At 38.9% G+C, this 18,561-nt stretch overlaps 1 protein-coding gene across 3 annotated transcripts in view; it reads left to right on the top strand.

Moving 5' to 3' along the window:
• Positions 1-18,561, top strand: part of LOC119560585 (mushroom body large-type Kenyon cell-specific protein 1) — a 71,153-nt gene that overhangs the window by 13,118 nt on the left and 39,474 nt on the right. The window contains exons 1-2 of one of the 3 annotated variants that reach the window (XM_037874110.1): positions 13,856-13,933; positions 16,828-17,711. In XM_037874110.1, the coding sequence (XP_037730038.1) occupies positions 17,687-17,711 (25 nt within the window). In that variant the 5' untranslated portion in view covers positions 13,856-13,933; positions 16,828-17,686. Of the gene's footprint in view, positions 1-107; positions 259-13,855; positions 14,001-16,827; positions 17,712-18,561 lie in introns of those variants that run through there. The other 2 variants (XM_037874111.1, XM_037874109.1) reach the window with 2 other exon arrangements.

Here is an 18,561-nt window from a genome sequence, read left to right as displayed (position 1 = left end):
TAACACTCATTTCCATTGGGGAAATTTTTCGTTTTCGTTTATTTTTTTTTCGTGTTTGTCGCTTCCAGCTAATTGTGTTGGCTATTCGCCTTTGTTTGTCATTGCAGGTACAGTTGCGATTTAACAATATCGCCAAGATATCTTTTTTTTTAAAAAGGAAAACTATGGCCGACTGTTCTTTTGTGAGATGTCTGCAAGAGCGTCGGCTCATTAAAAGGGAACTATTGAAATGGTCCAAGGATATGCTGCACATTGTGGGTGAGTTTTAGTGGTATCAATAAGAAAAAAAACATTAACAACATTTAATTTTCATATTTATGGTCCCATCCTATAAATATGAATATAAGGATAAATATATGAGTTTTTATGGTATCTATAAGAACAAAAAAAACATAGATTTTTTGAGTTTCTTTAAATATATTATTATATTATATTATATTTTTCAACACAATATTAATTTTTGTATTTAATGTTATACTTTATATTTATACTTCTCATCAAACTGTATATTATAAAATTTTAATCACTTCAATATTTAACTATACTTATTGATTTTCCGACTTATAAAGATTTTTTTATCATCATTTAAACCCTTTTCCTACTTTTATTGAACCCTAGCCACCTCTTTTTCAATCCAATTAAAATCTTTTAAAAGCTGAAGCTGAAAAAAGCACCCAAGCCAATAAGCGGAATAATTTTGGTGCTAGTTGGCTCAGTCATCGAACCCCCAGACATTTTCAACTATCTATGTAGAAGGCAATTTTTTTTTTGCTGATCCCCAAACCCTTTGTTGGCCCCATCGTTCATATTAAGGCCGCAAATGGGATTTGCCCCGTGTAAATGGCAAATGAAGTGCCTGCAAGTTGTTTTCCCCCTGAAATTGACTTTAGCCAGACCTAATCAACATCGACGGGGCTTAAGTCCGTACCATATGGCTAGGTAAAAAACCGAAAAAAAAAACATACCGAGGAGTCTGGCCAAACACAGAGGAAAATTAACATAAATTGCAGGGCCTTTCCTTGCAGTTTTTTTTTTGGTGTGCCTGGTGTCACCCTAGGATATATATTTCCTCAGCTTCAGTCTTATCCTTTTGCCTGAAAACACTCATTTCGGTTTTTGAGCACGTTTAGCACGTTGCCAGCGATCCCAAGCCCAAGCCCACACCCCATTAAAATTGTTAAATGCCTTTTGTTGTTGTTGTTCCTGGTGGATGGGTGGGCCAGTGGGCGGCTCTATATGTATACATGCCGCTCTCCATGTACAAATATATATATGTATTTTTTTTCTAGCCAGCCAGCACACAAACACATCGTTGTCGTCCTTGCCTTTCGTCCCTGTCTCGTGCACTCAATTACTTCCTCAATGCGCTCCATAATGCTTATCGTCCTTGTTTCTAGTTGACATTCCCGCACAAACACAGAGACAGCGGCACCGCTTCCAGTGGTTTCCCCCCCCTCCCTTTTTCACCGACCACTCCCCCCCCCCTCCCCCTGTAGGAAAACCCTTAGCACATTTTTCCAGCGACAATTTTTGCTCGGCTCTCCGGCGACGACGACTTCGTTGTCCTCGCTGCACGAAGCTGCAGCAAAATGTGAAAGAAGCCAGGACGAAAAACGCAAAAAAAAGGATATACTATATATATATATATATGTATGCACGGGTGTCTGGCGTTTTGGGGGTCTGGGTTTCGGGTTAGTTCTAGCCAACATGGGTTAAGAGCAGGGTAGGGGGCCCCAAAACGAAGTGCTCTGCTGGAGATAACGAAGCGCACTTAAGCACACGCACACTCACACACCAGCACACACACCAGCACACACACTAACACACACTAACACATGCGCAGGATGGTGGGTGGTGTGGGTGGTTTTTGGGGGGCAGGTCCCTACGAAATATATTGCACAATATAAAAATTGCAGACGATGAGTGCCGAATGCGTTTGCCGAAAAGGCAGCCAGAAGTTTGAGAAGGGGAAAAGTGGGAAAACTACTGCAAGAACAGCAGGGAAATCCACTACAACAATTGCAGCAGCAAACGAACGAAGCCGAACCGAAGGACGAGCCAACGAGGAGCGAGCGTTTTCCTCGCCTGTTTTTGTGGCCGATTTTCGTCGCCAACGAATTTTCCTGCATTTCTTTTTTTTTTTTGTACACTTTTTTCCTAGATTTTTTTTCAACACCCTCAAAAAAGAACCCAAACCCATCAGACCACCCAGAAAAACGATGCTGATCGAAGCTGAGGAGGAAGACAAAGACGTCGGTTGGTTGGCTTAGGTATGGGTTTTGGGTGGTTTGGTTAGTTTTCTGGTGGGTCAGTGGGTGGTTTTGTGCTGATGGGAAATCTCGCCTGTTGCATTTGCCACTTCCAATTTCCCCACCCAACTGTTGTTCGCAATGGCTCAATCAGTGAATCAGTGGTGGAGTTTCATTTGATTGTAATGGGAGCCCATCCACTTGTGGATTCAGGTGTGTGTTCGGAGTCGCTTGGCCAGCCATCTGTATGCCAAACTCAACGCCCGGCATAAAGGGGATTACACTAACCAAATTATATAAGCTGCATAAAGGTAATTTTCGATGGTAGCGGTTATGGGGAAATTTGTCTGGGGACCAGGGCTTCCAAATGACTTTTTATTAGGTATTTCAAGTAAATTGTGGGCTATTTTCTGATAAGAAAGGGTCAAAATGAAAACATATTTTGGTATTACTCTTGTTTCAGGACTTGATATTGGATTGGTATTTTTAGTTGGGCAAACTACGATTATAGCTAAGTAAGTTACGTTTAAGAATCTTAGAAATTTTGATTAAATTTCCTTAAACTTAGTTTTACAAAAATATAATACAAGCTTGTATTATTTTGCCTTGAACTTCATTTTAAAGTGGCTTAATTATACATTTGGGTTCTAGATGGTGTCCAAAAAATGTAATATTATTTATTTATTGTACACTGTAGTATAAAGTTAAAAGGATAAGCTACAGTTCTTGAAAATATAATAATATAAAAAAGTGTACTTAATTACTATTGTTAATATTTGAAGGATAAGACATCAACAATTCAAATAATTACATAAAAATATATAAAATATCTAAAAGTTAGCTGTATCTTTTCTTTATTTGAAAACTTTAGTCATTCTAATATACGAATGTAGAGGCCAGACTCTAAACTATGGTCTTAAATCACACCTTGCAAGCTCCTGTAAGAGATTTCCGTGCGATAATGCAATCTACCTGAAAATATAGCAATAAAGAGCTCAGGCAAATATTTTGCCAAGCTTATATTTCCTTGCGAAAAAGTTATCCAGCAGAAAACAAACCCCAACAGGGATTTAACTTGTTGCATAGTCGTCGTCCTGCCCCCGCCCCCACTGTCCTACCACCGAATCCTTTCTAGTTGGTTTGTTTGCCTGGAAAACTAACCATCCCCTCCCCCCCGATGGGGTGTAAACATATTAAAAAGCCAAACTTTTCCTTTGCCTTTATTTACAAAATAAAAAAATAAAACAGAACACACCCAAATAAATAGAGGAAAAAAATCTGGAATATATAGAAGAGAAAGAGATGCATTATAATGATGAGGGGGCTGAGGGAAAGGGGTGGCCGAAAGCAACAAGCTGCACATATATATATATATATATGTATTTTTTATTTGCAGCAAGGAAGAGAGAGCGCAGAAAGTTTCCGGGTGTGTGTGTGTGTGTGTTGGTGTATTAAGAAGCAGCAGGTGTTGGGCAATATTGTGGGCCATTCCCACCCCCCAAAACACCCCCCGCACCCCCTCCGGCCCTGTCTCTATGTAGTGGTTAGGTCTTGGCTCTATTTCCACCCATTTTACACCCGTTTTCCCAACCCAACCGCCCACTTTGCCAAACGCATCTTTCGATAACGCCAACAACAAGGAACAATAAAGGAGAAGGAGAATAGCGTTGCAGGCGCCGCTGTCGGCGTTGGCTTTACCCCCCCCCCCCCCTCCTCCCCCATTTTCCGCCTTAACCACCCCCCTTTCGGATTTTCCACCCACCGTCTTTGGCTGTAAGAAGGCATTTTTATGCCAGAAGGATGCAACAAGCGACGAGGACAATGTCTGCTAGTGTGTGTGTGTGTGTTGGGGGGTGGGCCACCCAATCCCGGCCAGCTTTTCATGGACTACGCAATAAGCACTCCACCTACTTTCCAATGTCGGGCGAACTATTCCCTCAAAACCCCTCCACCCACCCCCACACATTTTTTTGCGCTCTGCCTTTGCCTTGTTGAATTTTTTCCGGCGGTTTTTAGGTTACATTTTTACGAGTTTTCTCCACTTCCACTGCCACCGAGGCAGCCACATCCTCATCCACATCCACATCCTCATCCACTTGTTGTTGTATTGGCGAGGATGACGCTGCAAGCGCCGAAGGAGTCGCCGGGCGCCGCCGTCGTCCTTCGTCCTTGGTCCTTGGTCCTTCGTGTGAGGCAGCCAAATTCGTGATGGTGTGTGTGTGAGGAAGCGCCACAAGTGGGTGAAACTTGGCGCGAGTGAGAGGGCAATACGAGGAGAAAGAGACAGATAGAGAGAGGGAGAGTGAGAGGGACTATAGTTTGGTGCATTCGGGGCACCCCCATACCATCACCATCACCATCACCCCAGCACCCCCTTTTTAGCCAACCCACTTCGGTTTTCTGGGTGCACAGAAATTGGAAAATAGATTTTTTGGTTGGTTGCCTTTGGCCGGCTTCCTTCCTTGCTTCTCCAGTTTTTTCACTCTTTTGGGGCTCTTTTTTCATTGCAAAAGTGCACAGAGAAAAAATATAAGATCATTAATCCAAGGTATAAAATACCCAAAAATAGTTAGTCCAACTATTATATTATTATATTATATAAAAACTATTATATCATTATAGAATTATTATATTATTGTTCTTTGGAAATCAAAACTTGAACAATTCATTGAGCCTTAATGGAAGTTAAGAAAGAAAAGAACAAGTTTTCAGCTATTCCCAATCTGTAAGAGTCAGATTATAGGTGGAATCCATTTTCAGCCGAATGTCATTGATAAGAAATGTTTTTATAAAAGCATCACAAGGAATAAGCTAAGTCTAATTAAGTTTTTTCACAAAAAATCAAGGCTAGCTTGAAATCATATGTTCAGAACTCGATTTTAATTAGAATCTGAGGTCTATCAACCATAGTGTTTAATCAGATCTCGGCAAATACATTTAATTTTTAGTGGGTCACAAATAAAAAAAATGTTTCACCCCTCTTATGATATTATTTTCCCATTCCGAATATATATTTTAAATATTGAAATATTTTTAAATATTAAAATTGTTTCAAATATTAAAATATTGAAATTTTTTCAAATATTGAAATATTTTCAAATATTGAAATTTTTTCAAATATTGAAATATTTTCAAATATTGAAATATTTTCATATATTGAAATATTTTCAATTAGTGATATATTTTCAAATATTAAAATATATTCCAATGTTGAAATATTTTCCACGAAAGTTCTTCAAATTTTAAAAATAGATCTGACTTAAAGATAAGCTGTAGCTTGAGAAGGTATAGATTGTCTACCAAAAAGTAAAATAATACAGGAGTGTACTTGATTTTCTCCCAGTGCAGGTGGGTGCTGATGCTGGTCAGTTCTCGCCAGGAAGTCAGGAAGCTTGAGGTGAACTTGGGGTCACTCTGGGGGAAGGGGGTCTGATTGAGTATTTGCCTTGGGTTCAAGGTATGGCCAGGACAATGCCCCTCCCCCATTAGAGGCAACCCCCCTGCCCCACGCTTTGCGGACAAGACGCAGGCCAGCATTTTTTCCCGCTGCATTTTTCCTAGCTGTTGGTTTTTTTCACTTTTTTTTTATTCAGAGAGGAAAAAATGAAGCGGAAGCACGAAAAAGCACAAAGTTAATGCGAAATGGGTGGGTTTTTCAGGGGGGTTTTTGGGTAGCTAGGAGGAGCTAGAGCGCGCCAATATGGCGCTAAGGACATTGGGCAAAATGCACTGCAGGAAAAAATTTCACATTATGTGTAGGCAACTCGGTGGGTGTGTGTGTGTGTGTGTGTGGGTGGGTGGGTGGTTGAAGAGTGGCGAAGGCAAAACAGCAAAACACACAAAAACAAAATGGCACAAAAAAAAGAGAGAACAAAAAAAATGTAGTCAACGCTGACTGAATGAGAAGGAGGTGGCGGGGGGTGGTGGTTAGGGGGTGGCGTTTTTTAGGTGGCGGGAAAGTGGGAAATTGGGTGAGCTTCGAGTCTGAGTTTCGGCGTCGACTGCGCTGCCGCCTCGTTATTTTGCTGCTGCATTTGATTTTCGTGCTGAAAAAGTTTCGTGTGCTCGAAAAAAGTTTCGTCGCTTCGTTGACGTCGTCGCCATTGAGCCACCCACCGCCCACCGCTCACCACCCACCGCCCACCGCCCACTGCACCACCCCCTAGTATCTCTCTGTGTGTGTGGGTGGGTGGGTGTGTAGTTTGAATGGCATTCGGTGGGCGGTGGTTCGGGGGCACAACTTGGGTTTGGGTCCTTGCAGCAACATTTGGCTGCACTCGGTTGGCTGGTCTGGCTCCGTCTCGCAGTTTGGTGGGTGTATCGGGCATTTTTGTCGAATTTGTGTTGCTGCCAAGAGGAAAAGCTGGGGAGGGCTGCGCTGCCAGCGCCGGCAGCGACTGCACAACTATTTTCCCGTGCATTTGGCGTCGGCATTCGGTTGGCATTGTGCAACAAGTGAGTTTGGCAGCAGCCACCAGCAGGACGACAACGATTTCGGCACCGAAAAATCCACTTAGCCAGGTGCAATTCGTGCAACATCTAAGCCAAAGGCAAAGCCAAAAGGAAACTTCACTTGATTTGGATTCCGATTGAAGCAACAATTGGCGCCAACTGTTGCTGGCGCCTCCTCGCGATTTTCTTGATTTTCCTGATTTTAACACCACCCCCCCAAAAAGTGTTGTGTGCTTTTGTGGGCCACCCTAGAAATATGTGTGTGTGTGTGTGCTTGTGGAAATTTAATTAAAGACTCTGTCGTCGAGTGCAACGGAGATAATTTATGTGTAGGCATTTAATTAAAGCGATCACACAACCACTTTGCATACACCAAGTCGCAGGCTGAGAAAGAGACGGCACTAGGTGGCTAGACAGAGACAGAGCGACTGATAAGTGTGGCATATGTGTGTTAACACTTAATTGAATTGACTGAATGAAGCAGCCAAGTTTTCTAGTTTAAATTTTTTTGGTGCTAATTGCATGTTTGAGATGTCGCCTCTTGAGCAGGTGAGTTCGAGAAAATTATTCAGACACCTCTATTCGAACGCCATTCAAAAATTACTGTTTAGATTATATAGTTATTAAGAATTTTTCAACGAATGTAAATAACTGTATACAAAACAATACGAGTTAAATAAAAAGGGGCTTTTAGTAGTCCTTAGATTACAGAAAATTTAATTTTTCATTTTTAATTTATTAATTCAAATTGGCTACAAAACAATAAAATGTGGAAAATAGCTCCAATAATGTAATGATCAATGTTAATAAAAGAAGCCTTTCTTAATAAAATTTATTTAAGGGAGTTAAAAATATGTGTCATAAAAAGGTGACAATGGGAACAAATATATGTTATATTTTAATTAATTTTTTAATTAAATTTCATAATTTCTTATGGTTGTTTTAAATGCGTATTGATCATGGTGTTAATAAAAGAAACAGTTCCTTAAAAAATATATTTAAAGGTGCTAAGAATATGTGTCAATTAAAGGTAACTATTTAAATAAAATCTTATAGTTTCTTAAGAAATTAAAAAAAGTGCGAATAAATATATTTTATTTAATACGCTATAAAAAATGTATTTCATTTTTTCATCAAAAACAGCATATATCTGAGCGGCTTAAATTAAACATGTAAAGTTAGAAGACTTTGCACAAAAACCTTTCCAAAATGAAAGCTATATATTCAAACAAATTAAACCTAAAGCCATTATAATCTTTTATTTAATAGACAACTTATCCTTTATTACTCATACAATGGTATCTTCAAAATGTCAGTTTCTCCCCATTTTAAATATCTTAAAGAAACTATTTACATGGCCTTTGCCAACGTGCCTCAACCAATTTCCCATAACTCCATTATCATACTCATATAAACAATTTTCGCCCAACTAACGAACCAGAATAACAGTTTACCAAAAAACTATCCTCTGGGGTATAGTTTACCTTTCAACACGTCTCGACACATATGCAAATCTATTAATTCCCTCAAAACTTTCGTTGTGAACTTACAAACCACAAAAGCCATTTAGGTGGCAATTTACACAGCAAACGATACAACGAAAAATCCAAGCACCCAAAAAGGAAAACCTGCAAGAGGAAAACTTACACAACTCGACTCCGTTGACAGATTGTGGTGAAACACTTGGCAGAGCACTCTTGAAATATGCACAATACACCCGATGAAACTCCAAGACAAGGTGTTCAAGTGATTTGTTTTTTGGGGGAGAAAGCCCAAACTTTCACGAGAGAAAGAGCCCCGAAACACAGACAAACACATGTTCGTGGGGGTGGAGGTGGGGGGTTAAAGGTCGAAGGAGCAGGCGAACAAGACCAAAACATGCTACTACGACACTGATGACGACGTGGCTGACGTTTGTGTGTTGACTTTGTAACATCGTTATACAACAACAAACTAGCGCACTTGTTGCATAAGTCGTAGTTGCACACACACACACACACACACACACACACAGGGGCACAACAAGTGGCAGGAGCGAAAGGAGCAGCAGCATCGCCAACAAAACGCCGGCAACACAACGCACAAAAGTATGCAAAGAAAGCACTTCACACGTTCTAACAACGCAGTCGCCGCCGGGTTTTTTCGGTTTGGTTTCGGTTTTTTTTATGTATGTAGAGTTTTCCAGAGGGGGGGGAGGGAGGTGTGGCTGTTTTTCCGGCTGCTGCGCCAGTCGCGGCACTTTCGGCGATTTTCCACGAAAACCCATGTGTGTGTGTCTGGGGGAGTTTACAGGCCAAACCCCCACGATTTTCGCCAAAACACGCGAAGCAACAGTTGTCATCTGTCGACAACTTGTTGTTGGGATAGCACTCCCCATTTAAGCAGCTTTTTAGGGGAAATATATATACAATATAAATCCCCAGAAATCATATACCATCAGTTAAAGGCACCTCTAGGCTTAAGACCTACATGAAAATCATTTTACCAAAAGCCCTTCCCTTGTTTCTAATGCCCAAAAAAAGATATGACGTCTGCAAGATACTTTTTTTTTGCTTTCCTATAAACTTGTAGGATTTTTCCTTGTGGCACTTGTGGCGCCCTCAGCTCCTTGGCAATTGCTTTTGTGCGGACACTACAAACTGTACTTCCGTTTTATCTGCTGCGTCTTTGTCTGCAGCAGACAAGGGTTGACTGCTAAGGGGGGTGATATGGGGGGGGGGGGTTCTGGGCGGAGACGACATCTAATCGATAAATATTCAGCACACTGCTTGTAAAAATACATTGAAAATGCATTAGACTTTGGCTCAATGGCATGAATTTTAATACGTTTGCGTATTATTTCCCCATACTTTCTATATACCCATATACTATTTTTTTTTTTCGTTGGCTTAATTAAGCTGAACTCTGTGTTCTGGCGTCTATAATGTGCAAATCGTGTGCCATAAATTCTCAGTTTAAACGCAAAATCAATTGACAAGCCAGCCAAGTGCACAATTTCTAACTCCGATCTACCAAGGTTGACAATACGAAAAATCGACTTGATATAATAGTAGAGAAATCCAGTTAACTTTTTTTTGCAAAAACGCAATCGAAACGCTGCAAGTCAACTGCCATTTTGCCGGCCACTAATCAAATGTAACGAAATGGCCAGCATAAACACGCTTAAAGAATGAATGGGTCTCGGGGAGGTGACAGGGGGGAGGAGCGGCGGTTCGAGACAAGTTCGCCTTGGGGTCTTACCAAAATGGCGTTGGAACGGTAAAAGGCGTTCGGCAGGGGGCAAGCGGCGAGCGGTAAGCGGTGAGCGGTAACTGTGGGTTAAGCGGCTGACGTCTACGTCTATATGGCCACAACGGCAACAACTTGTTGTGCGACATTTTATGCGGAAGCAAAAAGTGCCAAGAATACGAAAATTCAAGTTGAGAGTGCAATTGCCAACCGGGCACACGATGCGTATACGTGATATGTCGCAGTCGTTACGCGATCTAATGTCGATTTTGGCGCCGCAAAAATCACTTTCTAAGCGGTCTAAGCGACTCTAAATGTGATCTATGAGGTAATGGATTTTTGCTAAGTGGGATTACTAAATTACAAAATATTACGTCGCCACTGAATTCCAAAATATTTGCGTTGACATTTTAAAAAAATGTATTTCAGCACAGAACTCCAGAATATTTATATTGATTCCATATTACCCATACATCTTTTAATTTGCATAACTAAATGTTATCTTTAAAAAACCTTGTTATCTGATAAATGGAAATATATTACAATCTCTGAATTGTACTTTAAATGAGTCAATAAAGAGATCGATGTATTTGTTTTATTTCGGTGACTGATAAAAATGCGGAAGCGAACGATTTTTCGGCAATGCCTGATAAGGATTATTTCACATACAACCAGAGTTTTACAGAAAATCAAACCTTAGCCTCCCCGTCGCTTACTTTATCTCTGAACTTTCGTCAGAATTTCTGATCGATGGCCGTTCGAATCAATTCCGCTTGCCACACATACCGCAGACCCAACAACAAAGAACACTCCCCGGCTGATTCACTTGCTCCAATTGCACTCACTTGCGGCAATGCAATGCAAGCTGATAACCGATTATCGTTGCAACAAATTGCAATAGCAAAATCTAAGAAATTTCCAATATACTCCTGCACCCCGGCACATACATATACATATTGAGATTGCCCTCCCATAAAAATACGGGAAAACAAAAACGAGTGTAATTGATTAAAGAACATTATCAACAAACGGGCAATATTGTGAAAAATGTATAATATACGTTTGATATTTTTATATATAGAAGCTGATTTGATTGAAGATGTTGTAAAGGCTGAGTAAAATCGCCTGTCCCAATAACTTTGGTGTGGCAACGAAAATCGAGTTGGGTCTGCTGTTGCTGCAATGTAAACAAAAGCTAGTGATAAGCGATAGCTGATCAGAAAGTGTTCATCTACTAACTGGCAAAACGTTAATATATATCTAAACAGGGGAATCTAGAAACCTCCTATAGGAATAGGTTTGGGTTTCTTTATATTTAATAGGGAACTGCATTTTCTTTAAGAGAACTACTCTAAAATTATGAAAAATAAGTGATTATAAGCATTACGTTTGTAATATTTCTGGGGTTTCTAAGTAAATAAGTGTTGATATACTTTAAATTTATTTTAAAAACATATCTCAAGGGACCGTTTCTTATTCCCTAAGCTTTAATCTCTGGAAAAAAAATTACAGCTTGGTGAAAAAAGAAATAATACAATTCTTTATCGGTATATACTGAACCTTTAAAAGTAATTTTAAGAGCTTTAGTAATTCTTATAAATTTGAAAATATTTTTTTATAAACATTGCCTTTGTAATATTTCTGGGGTTCCTAAGTAAGTGTTGATATACTTTCAATTTATTTTAAAAACATATATCAAGGGACCGTTTCTCATTCCCCAAGCTTTAATCTGTAAAGAAAAATTACAGCTTTGTGAAAAATGAAATAACACAATTCTTTATCGGTATATACTGAACCCATAATTTTGGGAGCTTTAGTACTTCTTATAAATTCGAAAGTTTATACCTATAATATGGTTTTCATTGTATGATATGTGCATAAAGAAACCAACCGAAGGTCTAAATATGATATATAAATATATATCCAGTTTTTTAGTATAACCGATAAATCAGCGATCGAAAGATGCGTTGAGTGTGGGGGGGGGGAGGTTAAAACGAGGGAAGTCAATGTGCTTTCGGTTGCAGCATTCGCCACATGACTTTGCAACTGTTGCGCTCTCATTGTTGTCACTGGATTTACTGTTGTTGTGTACTGTTTGCTGTTGTGTTAGTTGCCTGCCCTGTGTGCGTGTGTGTGTGTTGGTGAGCAAGGGCTCAATGTGTGTGTGTGTGGATATGCCCTCTCGCTCGCTCCCCCGCTCTTTATATGAGATAATACCTTGAACGTGCGTCAGTCAGGTCGTTGGCGTTTTACAACTACACTACAATTTCCGTATGCATTGTTGTTGTAGTCTTACTATTCCAGTAGTACTAGACTTTAGCTGGAAGTGAAATGAAAAGTATGAGGAGATTTCCAAAAAAAAAAACGAGAATTAGAAAGTAGTATATTGCGCAGTTTTGGAATCGCACTATCTATCTATATCTTCTATTTGGAATTAGTCATCTCACCACAGAGTCGCTCAGAATGGCACGTTCCACCATTTTGGACAATCTAACTGCGCACTTGGCAAGAGACACCCGAAAAATCGAGCGAAAGAGAGTCATTTAACGCCTAAAACTGCATTTTAGTGGCGAACAAAGCCAGAGCAAAGTTCATATTTGCCACAAGAACAATAAATGCAACCAAAAAAAAAAAAAGGAAAGAAGAACAACAAAATAGCGAAAACAAAATAAGAAATCATTTAAGCTCATTTACATGCAACTGAGTGGAGTGGGAGAGAGAAAGAGCAACGTTCTTGAGTGGCGCGCTTGAGTTGAGTTGTGGTGAGTGGAAGGGGAAACTCACCACAGGAGAGCCCCGTTTAATGAGCAGGAAATGCAGTTTCTCAAGCCCAATTTTGGTGAGTTAATGCATTTGAGTGAGTTCTTGGCTTTATTTATTTATCATGGTCAAATTTAAAGTTTTTTATTTTTTTTAGGGCTTAAGAAATACTCTTATACTAAAATTTTAACAAGGTAATTAATGTTTGAATATTTTATTCTTATTTTTTTGTGTTTTATTATTATTATTATGTATTATGTTAAGTAAAAACAATTTGCAAAAATATTATATTCGTAATGTTGTATAAATAAAAAAAATGTCAAAATATTCTTAAAACTTTACTTAATTCTTTAAAAAATAAATTCACTTTCTTTTTAGCTGAAATAAAATGTCGAATTATTTATAATTACCAAGCCTTCAAAAAATATCCTTTTTGAGTGCATCTTCTCCCCATGACTTCCCTTCCGCCCCGCCCCCTTTAAATTCGCCCAAAAAGGCAGCTAATTGCAGTGACGTCGGCAGCGCAGCAGCAGAAGTGCATTCCTTTTGCTGGTGTGTGTGCGTTAAAAAAGCGGCAAAAAAATGTGGTGAATAAATGGGGCGAGCGCTTGTGTTAGTGTGCATTGTTCTAGGCGAGTGTGTCTGTGTGCATTCGAGTGACTTTTCTGCGAGAGTATTTTTAATAGTGAGCTGCATTTCAAGGAAGGACTCAAATTTTGGCAGCTCGTCGCGCAGCTTGGCAATTTTTTTATCAACGCGCGCTGCACTCGAATTGCATTGCAATTATTGCAGTGCACTCGGCTGCTCTCCCACTCTCTCGCTCTCTGGGATTTTGCAAGTGTGAGTGCGGCTTACCCCGTTACATGAGGTTTGCTCCTAAAGTTCTCGCGTCTGCGCCCTGCGGAAAAGACTCAAAGAGCGGGCTAGAGAGGACTATGGCGCTCTCTCTCTCTGGCTCAAAAGCATTCTAGTTTTTGCAGTATGCAGTTTTCAGCTCGTTTCCCTGTGTGTGTGTGTGTGTGTGTTTTCCATGGTGTTTTTCTTGTTTTTTTTGCCCACTGTTTTTTTTGTGTTTTGTGCACAACGACAACGACGACGACGTCGACGTCAGCTCGGCACACTGTGTGCTGGTGTCTTCGTGTTGTTGTGATATAATTTTGCAGTCGGCTTCGGCAGTCGCATAAACGCAACGCATCCGATATGCAACGGAACGCATTTTCGGACGCGGCCCGAGTCGTTCCGAGGTGTAGCGTCCGATTCCGATTCAGAATCAGATTCCGATTCCGATTCCGCCGATCGCGTATATCAATCGTAAAGCATTAAGCGCATTTCCCATTTACACGCAGTCCCTGGCCGAAAATCGTTTGTCATTGATAAAAAACACCACAATGGCCAAAAATTAATATCAAAATAAATGGCAAACATAGTGCATAAAGTTACATACCAAAGTAAATAGAACCGAAAATGCCAAACAACTCGGATATCAAAAAAAGTGCATAAACTTCTTGACCAAAATAACTGGATTTATTATAAAACCCATAAAGTGCATTATAAAATAATTCTACTAAATAATCAAAAAATAGTGAAGTTAAAAGTTCTTAAAACATAACATTTTTATAAACCATAAAAAAGAAATTGCAACAAAACTGAAGAGAAAAACAAAATTGAAACTTAAAAAAAGTCAAGGGTCAAAAATGCATAACCCAGAACGATACAACCAAAATAAACCAATAAATATCAAATGAGCCTTTAAAAATTGGCAATTAAATTCTCAAAGTCTGATATAAAGTGAAGTTCTTAATAATCCCTGAACTGCCAAAATTGCTTGAAATTAAAGATAGATTATTTCTGAATTTCCCTCATTTTCAAATATTATTTTTATAGATATGGACAGAAACAGTGACACTTGTTTTTCTAAAATAGAAACCTTCAAACTTTTAAAAACCAACTTAATCCCCACAAAAAGAACACCGAAAACCCTATTTCCCCATATCAAGTATACGCCGTGTGGCCCTGTTTTTTGTGCTTTTGACGCATAATCATCAGCGGCATCAATCGCCCGCGTTTTGTTTGATTTTTTCGGCATTCGGCATTAATATAAATTGCCATCGCCGCTTGTCTCTTGTTTTTCTCTGCTTTCGTGTTAATGTGTGTGTGTGCGCCGACGTCGACGCAAGCGTCGCTGGCGCGGTCAACGGCGCCGTCGACGTCGCTGTCGACGCTGCCATGCAAAATGCGGAAAAGTTTTTTCGCGCACTCGCAAAATTTTTATAGAATGCATTTTTATTTCGGTCTTTTGGTTGAATAGTTGCATTGCCCAGCTCAAGTGCGTGTCTCCGGTTGATTGACTGTGTGTGCCTGTGTGTGTGCCTGCGACTCTCCATGTGTGTGTGTGTGTGAGCCTGACTTCATAAAGAGGCCCATTGTTGAATAACAATTTCGCGTAATTAATAATATTTATCCAAGCATTTGCTTGGCGAAAAGTGACAAACCCTCAATAAATATTTTACAAATACTTTTGAAAGCAGACATTATAAAATGCATTACAAAACAATGCTTCCGGAAGCGAATTTAAGCACATATCACCGCATTTCATAACTCGATTTTCCTATCAATTGATCTCACAAAATAAATCTTAAAATTATTAAAATCTTGCAAAATAGTCAGCACTACAATAGAACTTTTCAAGAAATTTGAAAATAAATAATCCTATCTTACCTACATATCTGTGGATTATTTTAAAAATTCTAAACAAATTTTTTGCCTTTTAAATGATACACAAAATAATTAAAACTCCATTATGATTCGCTTTAAAAATCATTTACGCCCTGCATTTCATAACCAAGTGCCGCCTTCGATTCTCGTTCACTGCGCCCAAAACTTGCCTCGAAAAATCTTGGAAAAAAATTCTAAAAAATAGATTGAAAGGGCAGAAAAAGATGAGGAAAAACCACAAAGGCAGCGGCATACAAAATGAACTGTAGCCAAACTTCTGAAGCAGCAGCAGTAAAACAAAACAAACAAAGCAGCCAAAAAAAAAAATAAGAGAAATGGAGAAGCAGTAAAGAAGTAGCTGCAAGTACACAGTAATAAAGTGTGTATTTTTTCGGGTGGCTCGTCGTCGCCAACTTTTCTGTGCAGGCAAATGTAACAAATTTTTGTCAGTTTCAATTTTCGTCAGGCGGACGGAACCCGCCCCCCCTTCCGCCGCCCATGACAATGGCCAGGTCGGTGGCCAGTCTCCAGTTGCCTGGCATTTACTTTGCCGTCGGGCTTGGCGCACAGCATAATGAACAAAAACTAAGAGCGAACAAAAACAAAAAAAAAAAATTAAGAGGGGTGAGCTGAGAAAAATCAACTCCCAGATATGCTAGACAAAAAAAAAATGGCAAATTAAATAGCCGAAAAAATGTAGCTGCAGCTGCGCAACATCAATTGGAATACCCCTGCCCGAGAGCTTAACCCTCACCTTCCCATCCAGTTGACCATTGGATTTTCCTTACCTTCCGTTCGGTTTTCTTTTTTGATTTCTTTTTTTTTTTAGATTTTTTCCCCCAGCTTCTGCTTTATTATTTTATTTTACGTTTTTCGGTAACATCCTTCCGATGCCCCTCGTCCTCATGAAACTTAAATTACTATTTACAATGGTATTTTTTTGGCTGCATTTTTTTTTTGTTCTGCTCAGAACTTGCCAGGCGAATTTTTTCTATATATATATATATATGTATATACATTTTTTATTCGCATTTTTCGCTGCCATAAAGTTTTTTTGTTTTTTTGGCAGATGGGGGTTTACTAAGTTGAAGCTGTGCTCCGCCAGCTAATTTCATTTTGGGCGAGCTCAGTTCATTTTTTTATGCAGCTGCTTTCGGTGAATTCCGCTTAAAATCAAATCATCCCCAAGGGGGTTATTGAAAATATTTCAGAAATACAATAAAAAATCACCATATTAATCAGATTCCCGTTTGCATTCGTGAAATAGCTTAAATATTTGTCAGCAGATACGAATATTATCGCGCAGATTTTCATGCCATTTTTGTTATCAAAGCCAGAAAAGTGCAGTGAATGAGATCATTTGGGCCACACGTCTCGCTTTTCGCTTCTTTTATCAACAATTTTCATATTTTACATTTTTTAGATATTAAACAAAATCATCAACTACAACAACAACAGCGGCAACACTTTTGTTAGTAAATTTCTGTTGAATTAAAATACGAAACGAAACACATAAAAAAGTGCAATCCAAAAACAAATATTAACGTTAAACGAACTAGAAAAAAAAAGAAAAAGAATAATTAAAAAAGTAGCCATTACTTTTGAATTGTTTTTTTAAATGCAAAAGGAAAAAGGTTCGTAAACAAAAAATTAAATGCAAAGCCTTTTTGATAATACAACATATCAAAGAGCCAGAAATAAAATACAGCAAAAATAATTACAAATAATTAATACACAAACACGCGGGGCAACTGTCAAAAAATCTACAACAACACAAAGTGCAACAACAACAAATCAAGTGCAAAACTACAACAGCAACAACAAAAGAATCACACAATTGAACATTTAACATAAAAAAAAAGAAGAAAAAATTCCACCAAATATAAAAAGCCCGAAAGGAAAAATTCGCGTTTCATTTTCACGCGCTGCATATTATTTACTCTGTGCTCCACATATATATATACCTATAATAAATAAAAACCAACCAATAGCCCAAAAAAAAAAGGAAATGAAAAATCCGCATCAACAATAAAAATCTGCCTGCATTTTGCCTTTTGTGTGAGCTGCCCACCAAAACGAGAGAAGCACTTTTATTGTATATACAAATTATATACATCGCCGGGAGGAGCTGCAGCAACCCACTCCGCGCCAGGGTTGCCACCTCCTGAGCCGCTGTAAGCCCTGCTCCGCATCAGCAGCCGCAACAGCGCCGCAGCAGCAGCAGCAGCAGCAGCAATTCGGCTTTTGGGCAGAGATTATTTAAGACAAATATATGTGATGCTATGCACATCAGCAGCTATGAAATATGTACGTATTCCAAATTGCCTCTCAAATAATCGCCAATAAATTGAAAATATATATATATTTTATGGTTAATTATAATTAATGAGTCATTAATAATTATGGGTTCGTGATTAGCTTTGCATAGATATACGCCAAAGAGCGATCCTTAGTTCTGATGCGTATAAATCAATTAGGAAATAAAACATATTTAATCGTTTAATGGCGATATAAACAAAAACTAACAAGGAATGTTGAGTTATTTAGTCCTTTTTCATTGATTGCATTTTTTTTTTAAGCTATTTTAATTTATTGAATCAATTATGTGTTTAGTGAAAAAAGATACTTATGCATAAACCAGTTCCGAACTGATTGTTATCTTTTTTTTATAAAGAGAAAATCCCCATTTCCTTCACTTTCGATTCTGCTCCGTGTTCGCTTATCATACCTTTTTTTTATGTAGATAACAATAAAATGAGGTCTCTTTAATTCCCAAGTATTACAAAGTATTACTAAAATTTATTGAGCTAAACACCTAAAATATATAACTCCATAATTTATTTTTACCGTTTTAAAACAATTCGATTCTTCTTAATATGAAGTATTATTTATTTATGTCCAAGGTGGATCTTCAGCTGCCGTTGAAGTTCTACGATCGCTTATCGTTCGGTAAACCCCGAAAATTACATGAACATACACGGGAATGTGTTCATAATGATATATGCAATACCTCATTGACATTGTCCTTCAGTGACAGTGCGATGTACGAAAGCGAAATGTGTAAACAAAGATACACAATGGGCGTCGTTGGGGAGGGGTACTTAAGGGGGTGGACGCGGAAGGGTGGGGCCTATCAGGGGCGTCACAATGCGATCGC

The sequence above is a fragment of the Drosophila subpulchrella genome, unplaced genomic scaffold, assembly GCF_014743375.2.
Source record: "Drosophila subpulchrella strain 33 F10 #4 breed RU33 unplaced genomic scaffold, RU_Dsub_v1.1 Primary Assembly Seq354, whole genome shotgun sequence".
NCBI classification, from domain to species: Eukaryota; Metazoa; Arthropoda; class Insecta; order Diptera; family Drosophilidae; genus Drosophila; species Drosophila subpulchrella.
Note: the sequence above shows the minus strand (reverse complement) of the source record. Positions and strands in the feature narration are given on the sequence as shown.